Consider the following 10,168-nt stretch of genomic DNA (forward strand, 5'->3'; position numbering starts at 1 on the left):
TAACTTAAATGACTGAATCAGCTCCGCAAAGTGAGCAGTTACTGTGTTACTGTTAGAGTGACAGAAATGAGTTAATTCACATTTAGATTTATTTACTATGTTGAAATGAATAATTAAATACTGATTTTAGGGTTTGATCCTTGATCTCAAACAATATACTCATGAGTGTAACATACTGTGACCATATTCCTGAAAGAAAAAAGGCACTCCTACTAAGAACCTAATTTGTTATACTTTAGTTACGACCTAACGCTCAAACTGTGTGAATATTACACCAGAAACAACCAAATGAACAGTCATGGATTGTGTGTGTGTGAAGTTTTGACTGATTGATGCTGTCAAAGGGAGGCTCTGTCTATTGGTGATGGGCTGCCAGGTTTGTTGATGAGTTGCCAGATTTAGGGCAACATGCTGTTGGACCGGCGTTGTCATGGGAGTGTGAATGAGGGCCACCTGTGACCTTTTGGTCATGCTCTGCCTGTGTCAGCACCACACACAGGACACAGCTGGGGCTGTCAGTCCTTCAACTGTCCACTAAACAAACAGGCTGGGTCTGCAGGGCTGTTGTTGATGAGCTGCTGTGCAAAATCATCATCATCTGCATCCCCAAAAACTTGAGTCACTTTATGAATCTCAGTTATCTCCCTTCTAGTGCCAGATAATCCAGGGGAGAGACCTCAAAAAGTAACAATAGGTATTTACTCCTCAAGTAACAGGAGGATCTTATTTAGCTCACCCTTCATTTATCAATCATCCATTCATCATCTACTACTTGTCATTTCAGGGTCGAGGGGAGGCTGGAGCCAATCCCAGCTGACACTGGGAGAGGGGTGGGTACACCCTGGACAGATCACCAGTCCAAGGCAGAGACAGACAGTCACTCACACCTATGGGCAGTTTAGAGTCACCAATTAATTAATTAAGCTAACCATAACCTACATGTGTTTGGACTCTGGGAGGAAGCAGGAGGACCTGGAGTTAACCCACACAGCCATGGGGAGAACGTGCAAACTCCAGAGAGACGAAGGGCCAGCCAGGGATGTGAGGCGACAGTGCTAACCGCCATGTCGCCCAGGATCACAATCTTGCCTCATCAGTTTCACATGTCCCATGTGGTAGGACCACAGATAGGCCTGCAGGTATCAACAGACCCTCCTTACTGTGCTGGCAGCACATCTTTTGGACTCAACATGACCTCTCATTGTCTTTGCCTCATTAGGGAGGAATTTATTTCCAGCCAGAAAGCAGATTTTCCTGTCCCTGCAAAATGAATAATCAGGTGTGGTCAAGACTCATAAGAGGAGTGCTTGTATTTAAATGGCTGCAGTTAAATGCTCTGTGATAAAGTCAAACTGAAGCCCACAGAGGCAGCACAGGCTTATCCATCGCTAAATGAATGTGCATCATCGTGACAACCTGATGAAGGCTTTTGACAAAGACGCCATTCCAGCAAACATTGTAGTAAAAATCATAGAAAGCTTTATTAATCACAAAAACAGTGCTTTTCAAGAGCTTTTCATTTAATTTCCTGACCTCCTGTGGCAAATCAATCATGGCATATCAACAGAAAATGACAGCAAAGAGGCAGAGAATATCTCCTAATGTCCATATAAAAAACACAAAGGTGTGAACATCCCTCTAAAGAGATTTTGAAATACATTTACAAAATGTACAAAAATATGTTTTATTGTGTGATAGTCCTTTTCCCCCACAAGCTGCTGAGTTAATTTCCTACCATGGTCTCCACACAGAGTCTGAGGTAACCGGAGGTGCAACAGGTGACATGTGATGACTATTTCGCACACTCAGGGGTGCAAGGGCTGCACTGGGAACGAGAAAAGCGAACTGTCCGTCTGGCGTTGGCACAACCTGGAAACCTCCGTACAGCTTCATTGCTTCTGGGGATACGTGCATCGCTGAGACAGTCTTGCAAGGCATCTGTGGGCTTGAAGCAGCTGGAGTCTGTGTACTGGTCTGTCCAAGTCCAGGCGTACCCAGATGAGGTCCATAAAAGCTCACAGCGTTGATTTGCGTCACACAGACTGCCAGGTGGCTGAGGAGGCGAGTCCTCACCTCTGAGTTCACCCCTTCACAGGTGGACAGGAAACGGGTGACCTCTCCAACACACTCACTGAACCCGGCTCTGTATTTACCCAGGACAGACGGGTCTGTGGTCACAGCAGCTGTGGAAGAAAATACAAATACATGAATACATACATTAGATAGATAGATAGATAGATAGATAGATAGATAGATAGATAGATAGATAGATAGATAGATAGATAGATAGATAGATAGATAGATAGATGGGAACATGTTTCTGTCCCTCTGTTGTTAGAGATACTTGAATTACTGTGTGCACATCAACACTTTCATGGTTACATACCAGAGATCTGAAGTCGCTGCAGGTTCCTGAGGTGCTTCACGGTCATCTCTAGTATATCTGCCTTCTCCAGTTTGGAGTGCCTGGAGCTCTACACAGAGCAAAGAACACAGGTGACAGTTTAGTTTTAGATTTCCTCATGTGGGTTATTTGCTAATCTATATAAAAATGTACTAGGGTAATCTGTGTATGCTCTTACATCTTTCTTGAGCGCGTCCAGGATAAGGGTTTTCAGCTGGCCCAGACTCTCATTGATACGCGCGCGTCTGCGCTTTTCCATGATTGGTTTGGAGGACTTGACAAAGAAAACATCAGAGAAATGATAGAAAACAGAGCCTGTAGAAAACAAGTACATATAAAAGAACATATGTTCAGAGAGCATACCTTTCTGTTCTCTGTCAGGGTCCGGGGTTTTTCGGACGTGGAGTCGCCACTTGCCGGAGATGTTCTTTCCGTAGTACCTGTCGGCATCTTCAGGTTTACAATTAAAACCGTGGATCAGAAACGCTGCACCACAATCAACAGTGAGTCCCGCCTTCCTGACCTCAGAGGACTTTACAGATGACAAACGTCAGGAGCGACTTCTGCCTCCTCGTCCCGTCCGCTCCCGTTTCCAGCGTCTCGGGTCTTATTTATAGAGCCCGCGTCCGCACGCGAGCGGCTCGTGTGCGAGTTCCCCGGGTTCCACCCGTCTGTCCAATGGGCGCGCGGCACACGGTGCCAGGGAGGTGTCGGGCTCGTGCGACCAGGCTCTCCCATTGGCTACCTGTCAGTGGGCACGACAGGTGCAGCATGGAAGTGTCGGGTTGAACTGCAGTGCGTCTTTGGATAAAGCTTAGTCTCGAACTCAAACGTTGTGCCCACTTGTTTCGAGGGGATGTTATAAAGCGTTTTTCAGCACATGCAACGAATTCATGGTCAAACTGCATCAGTGTTAAATCCCTTAAAGCCATTAGCTGTTTCAGTCACATAATGTGCTATAAATGTGTTGTCTCTGTTGTTGTTAGACTGACACTGTACCATAAACTCATACAATTACCCTACATACAAAAAATCAATAATAAAAAACTTCTAACAACAACCATAAAGAACATTAGATGATATCACAAAACGTATTTTTTTATATTTCAACAAATGTGTCTCAAAACATGTACAGCTTTAGTACAACCAGTGACCAGCAGCACTGACAGCCTGGGGACGAAAACAAAACTTATGAATGTGGATTAACAATCACATCATGTGGATTTTAACAGCCATGTAGTTCTGATAAGAGGTAAATTGTACCACCTCTTAATACAATACTTCTATAATTTAGTTTTCCTATTTTGATTAATGTGAGTATGTAAACTGTTGAAGAGATTTCCTCAAGATGTGTTCATTTGTAGAGGTTCTTTCTAAATGTGTGTCTGCTTTGGCATACAGACACACACACACACACACATTCACACATGGAAACACACTTTTAGTGGGTTATTGAGTCCTTCAGAGACCTCATCCTCTGACACACTTCAGCCCTGACGTCCAGTGAAGAAGAAAATCACAGACACAGTCAGTTGCCCGCTAACTGGCATGAATTCTGACGTCACGTCTGTGGGCAGAAATAACAAATATTTATGAAAAACCCATGTGGTGCATATACATATACATATATATATATATATATGTATATGTATATGTATATGTATATATATATATATATATATATAGTTATAGAAATTTTTATACCTTTATATATATATATATATATATATAGTTATAGAAATGTTTATACCTTTATATATATATATATATATATATATATATATATATATATATATATATATATACAGGCTTTCGATGGTTGCTAAATGGCTAAATGTATGTATAAAAAAACAACACACGATGTTTTTTAAATTCATGAATATAAAAATTAAATTGAGTAAATAATTTCAAGAACAGTACATTTATTGGCATCTAAAGAGCAGAGATAAAACAGACACAAACTGGCTGTTCATCTGCTTTCAGACTGTGGAATCTTTCGAACATCTAGACACAACTTTTTATGTTCATCTTTAGACTTGAAATGTTACTACTGTGCTGTTTTCTAAAATCCCATTTTCTCTTCCTGTGTATTGATTTTAAATGTTACTCTGCTGTAAAACTAATATATTCCATAAAGCAATTTTACCTTTTAGCTTTACAGAAATTGGTCTGTATGCTAATATGTCAGTGCATTAATTATTACAAAATTAACATTTCTCACTAAAAACCATGCCCAGTATGTAAGTGATGAACCCCTGAAATACAGATCGATAATGCTCATAACATACTGATGTATTCATTAATAAACGTCTCTATCTTGGACACCTCTATCCTCTCTGATAGACTTCAAACACTGTGTGTAAAGCTCCTAAATCCTCAGATGTGAAATGACCCCAAAAACAGAGCAGTGTTTGCACCGATGGCTTCCTTGTGTGAGTAAGACATCTTCAAGCTTCACTGGAGTCTAGACCTGAGTGAATATTAGATAAAATCAAATGAAATAAAGTGAAACCTTTACCTAAATGACTCTGACCTGTTACGTAACCAGTTATAACATTAGCTGTCAAACCTACGGCCTTTTATTTTTGCTATGCTGCACTAAATCACTCTGAAATAAAAAACCTTATCTGTTTCCCACCAATACATTTATCTCACACATGCACCGGCCCTCCAGTCATACTCATGGGATCACATAAACTGCTCAGTTAATCTTCCAACTGGATGTTTTAACATGATGCTTTAAGACAGGCCAAGGTCCCTACACACAGCAAATGAAAGGGTTTGTGGACAAGAGGCTGTGTAACAATAAATTACATCCTATCTGTTCTGTTTTCACTGAGCCTGCTGCTCTGCCACAACAGCCCGTTATTGTGCGGACGGAGGGTTATAGCACAGTCCTGATCTGTATCAGTGTGGGAACCCGGGAATGGATGTCTTTGTTGAAGAGACATGGAAGGATTAGAAGGGTCATCAAGGTCCAACATGAGACTGATAATAACAAGAAGAGGGAAGAAGAGGGAGACTTGACTTATTTTGGATCTTGAATGAACAACAACAGATCATATCAACCGTTTCACATGGCAAGAAAACACTCACTAAAAAAAGAATTTGTGTAGTACAAGACCAAAGTTGTGAAATAAGATCAACAAAGAAGATGAGAGATTCAAATTTAACAAAAAAATACTAATCTCCACGTTCTATAAAAGATTAATATCTATTGGCTGATAACCTTTGTCTGAAAGATTTGACCTAAGGAGCATGTTGGTTTTGTGCTACTTAAATTTTTTATCTCAAAGCTTTTGTAAATGCCCGTTATTGTTATTTAACATCCATCCATTCTCTATACTGTTTAGTCCAATTCTGTTATTTAACAATATTATCAAAATAACCCTGACATAGTTTCTGATTGGCTCTGTCCATTAAGATTTTTCTTTCCTAGCCAGATATAGCTCAGGACCTTTGAAGACATGTGGTCAGCTTCTGGGTTGTGTCAAGAATTCAATCTAAATAAATAACAGAGGATTTTAAAGATACTGACGCTCTCCCTTCATCAGCCAACATTTTAAACCAAACAAGACAGAGTCTGGAAAAGTCCATTTTCTGATGACAGAGATAACAGTTGTCTAGATATAAAAGCAAATAATGTAACCATGTTCTGTTGTCTTTAGGACAAAATCACTTTATTGCAGGTAAAAAATATTCGGTCTTAACTCATGCCGAGACAAAACTGTCAAACTATCAAGTTAGAATGGACAAATTCTGATAAACATCTTTGCTCTGGGCAAGTTCTGTACAAGGGGCCACATCCCAGTTGCCACACGCCTCTCCATTTTCACCTGGTGTAAAAGCTGTGGCCCCTTTCTCCTCTGCAGTCGCCACAGCCATGTGGGCAGTGAAATGACCATCCTCATCATCAAATACTGCCAAGGTTCCCTTTCATCTGCTTGTATGAAAACATACAACTCGCCAGGAGGGGAGGGTGCAGACAGAGGGGATCACTTAAACATCTCGTCCACTGCTCTGCTCCATCTCCGTCCCTCCTTCTTCCTTTGAATTCCCCTTAAAAGAAGCAAGGGGGGCCGTCCCATAGCAACTCCCAGCCCCTGGCCCTGCCCGCCTTTTGTCCCCCTCCCCAACAGCAGTTTCTGCTCCAGAAGCCTTAGACAAGGCTTCCATTAATTGCAGGCCTGTGTGGAATACATGAGGGACAATGGGCCCAACAGAGTGTCCGGCCCCCAGACAAGGCTGGAAACAAGTGGTACAGGAATCTGGCAGAATAGACTCGTCCTGGCTGATGTCACTGAATACATTTACCTACCTCAGCGCGCATTCACTCTGCGCTTTGTTTTATTTGGACAAAAAAGAAGGGGTAGGGGGATGTAGCGGTATCAATGGAGAAGAGAAGCTGGATGGAGGGGGTTCAAGAAAGGGAAATAACTGGTTGCTATGGTGACAACCTGAATTAAAAATATGGTTGAATTTAGCAGAGGCAGAGATGTAAAAAGGGTAGAGGGCATTAGATTAAACCCTGCATGAGATAAGAGAAGACTGAAAACAGAGGTTTAGCTTTTTCAGTGTATTCAGCCCTGTTTATACGGCAATAAAGAGCAGATAAAGGCTCAGGAGATTAAGAGACTCATCTAGACTCATGTTTGTCAACAACAACCTGAGCGGTTTCAAGTCAGCTTATTCCAAGTCAGTTCACCAGCCCCGGAGGAGATGCTTAGCTATGGCACGAGAAGCTGCAGAGGAAAAGGGGGACCATAGCAACTGCTATTTCAGCCTAACAACCTGCCATCTGTCACCGAACATGGTGGGTTTTTTCTTAAAAAAGCCAGCTTTTAGATCTTCAACTTGGAGGCAAAGGCAATGAGACTGAAGTCTTATTGAACTCTGGGTCTCCTGCTTTGAAAAGGGAACCCAGTCATCGCCTTATCCCTCATCAAATTGAAAAACGCTTTTCGAGATTCTAAGAGAGGCCTCACATTTAATTTTTAAAACCCAGACATGAAAGTGTTTCTAAACCACATTCAAGAGTGAAAACTCTTTAAAGGACTAGTTAGCATGTAGATTATATGCATTTCAGTGTATTGTCAAAGTATCTAAGTGTATTTACATGTTAATATGTTCAGGGATACTATCGTCCTGAAAAAGTGCCGGGGGGAGGTTGGTTAACTGTGTATTTTCTCTCTGTGGACCATGGGAATGTGATTTCTTTGTACCATCAAGGTTCAAACACATTCCTGTAAAGCCATGGATATTATGAGCATTGATTCTGTGAAGCCAAACAACCTACGAACCTGTTCATCATCTAGAAAATGAGGCTGTTGTCCATAAATATACTCTAAAAGTAACAGAACCTCTGCTTAAATTAGATTTTTCTTCTTTTTGATGAAAAAATCTGAAGCGTCGAGCTAAAAAGTTTCCCTCAACAAGACCCCTGCTGATGTCTTGCCATGTGGTGCTTATCCTTATCCAAGATTAGTCCATATCCATGAGTGTGTTTGTGTTGGGATTTATGAATGTGAAGATGGCCCATTCTTGCCACTCAAGATGACTCACAAGACCAGCGTTTCGGCCACTTATGCTGTGAAAGCAGCCTGGGGGATGCCCTTTCAGCACTCGAGGACCTCTGGCTGAGTCCCCTTCACACAGCAGATCAGCCTCACTTGGGAAAAAGTCCCTTCTCTTTACAGGGGGAGCTGTCCAGAGGGATGGTGCACTCCTTGTCCCAGGGCCTCCGTTCTTCACCTGCCGGCTTAGAGCTCATCACTTATGCACATAATCCCTGGTTAGCGCATGTGATCCACCAGCTCGGGCCCAGGCCCCTGGCCCCCAAGCCTCCCCTGCTCACATGCTTGCTGGGTGGCTCCTGGGTGGCCATAGCAACTCTCATCTTCTCATGACAGTTAGGCTTCAGTCATGGCTCTAAGTCCCTCTTCAGTCTCTGTGCGTCTTTTTCTGTCTGCAGCTTTCTGAATCCTAAAGCCTTCCTCTGTTTGTGCGTTGCTCTGTCTATGGCTCTCTGTCTCTTTTCTCCCTGTTTGCTTGTTCCCATGCTGTGACCCAGCTGAGTCTAAGAAACTCATCAAGAGTGTGGCACCTTCAGGGGCCACAAAAATGTGTATTAGTGCTTTTCTAATCTACATTTTAAGGCTGGAATTGCCATCACTGCAGCCTGAGGGAAGGCCTGATCTCATTTTACTGAGAGTCTGATCTGTGAACTGAGACAAGATACACTTGCACTTGTACTTTGTTTCATTGCAGCCTCTGAGTGTAGATCATCTCACTGTGACACAAGCCCACAGCCTCCACCATTAGTTTGTTTAAAGTGCTGAATATGGCGGACAGCGAGAGAGGCAAACCAGCAATGTGTGGCCCCACACTAACAAGTGTCACAGTGATCCGAGCTGGTCCTCCCCCTGTGTGAACGCCATGTGAGAGGCGGCTCCATCCATGCCCCCGCTACCTCAACACAAGGCCCTCCATTGACTTCTAACCTGTTGCGGGACCATGAGAGACAAAGAGCTGCGGGGCAGGGCCCGTCCCTGCAACAAGCCTGTGAACAAACGTTAACACGGTTGCAACTGTCCACCCCCTGAATCACTGAATTTATTGACCAACCACAGAGCCCATTCAGGCAAGGAAGGCCTGATAAAGGAAGAGGGACAGGGATGCCATGAAGGCCAAGGGAAGGAACCCATGCTTAGGGGACAGGAGGGAGGAGAAGAGTTTTGTGACCGCCTGGTGGGTCACAGACCTTTTACCATACGTGGGCGCCTTTGTGTCATCTGTAAAATGAAGCCAACCGTAAGTGAGCATCATGCTGGCCTTGTGTCTGGACTACTAATCGAGACAAGTGTCTTACGAGTGTCCAACAACCTTTAGAGAAGCTGCAGCCAATTGATGCCTGCATGCCGACTTTTTGAAAAATAACACTGAGAAAGCACCTGAATTTTTAGCACAACATTTACGGTAAGTGGCTAGAAAAACTCTACAAAATATTCTGAGAAGGCCCGATCCATTTTAAGTAAAGTAAGAGGAAACAAAGACCAAGTGTGCACAGCCCAAATCTTGAAAGTACACAACTCAGACAAAAAAAAAAAAAACAACAACATATGGGCAAAGGAGAAAGGAGGTGAAGTCCAAAATGTTTGAAATAGCACACATCTGACAGCAAGCTTGAGAAAATCTTTTTCAGCAAGAAGCTAGCTGTGAGGAAGAAAGGCTGTGTGTTTTAGCTTCATTATGTCTCTGCACCACTCTCCATCTGTTGCTCTACTGATACAAAAGGAATACAGCAGAGTACACAAAAACCCATATTGGTTAGTGGAGAGGCAACACTTTCCACAAAACTACATCGCAAACACTGATCGAAAGCAAGATATCCCAGCTCTGTACACATCAGTGTTTACCGAAAAGATGATCCGTGTATGTCAGGGAGACACACATGAATTCATGATGCCTCCTCATCCTCATCATGAATATTCCCAAAAGGCTCTTCCCTGATCTGTGGGAGATTCCTTTCTTTTTGGTACAAGCGAGGACCCCCTTCCCTTATTCACAGTCCCCTCTAAATCCACCCATTCACTGCCTATAGGCCCTGATCTCCACATGAAATGATACCAGTCTTTCTCCTCCACTCTCGCGCCTTTAAGCGCCCATATGCCAGGCAGAGAGGAGGCTGGGAAAGCCCATAATTGATCAGTAAGTCTTGGCTGAAAAAGTGTGACCAAGGTCAGCCCCCCACGAAGCACGCAAGAG

The 10,168-nt window shown here is 43.0% G+C and overlaps 1 protein-coding gene across 1 annotated transcript; it reads right to left on the reverse strand.

Moving 5' to 3' along the window:
- Positions 1 to 966: 966 nt before the first annotated feature.
- LOC113134143 (transcription factor HES-1-B-like) lies at positions 967 to 2,854 on the reverse strand. The gene is made up of 4 exons (XM_026313382.1): positions 2,768 to 2,854; positions 2,583 to 2,678; positions 2,387 to 2,474; positions 967 to 2,183 (listed from the first exon to the last, which is right to left on the reverse strand). The coding sequence occupies exons 1-4, from the start codon at positions 2,852 to 2,854 to the stop codon at positions 1,732 to 1,734; spliced, it is 723 nt and encodes a 240-aa protein (XP_026169167.1). The 3' UTR covers positions 967 to 1,731.
- Between the last annotated feature and the right edge of the window lie 7,314 nt (positions 2,855 to 10,168).

The sequence above is a fragment of the Mastacembelus armatus genome, chromosome 17, assembly GCF_900324485.2.
Source record: "Mastacembelus armatus chromosome 17, fMasArm1.2, whole genome shotgun sequence".
NCBI classification, from domain to species: domain Eukaryota; kingdom Metazoa; phylum Chordata; class Actinopteri; order Synbranchiformes; family Mastacembelidae; genus Mastacembelus; species Mastacembelus armatus.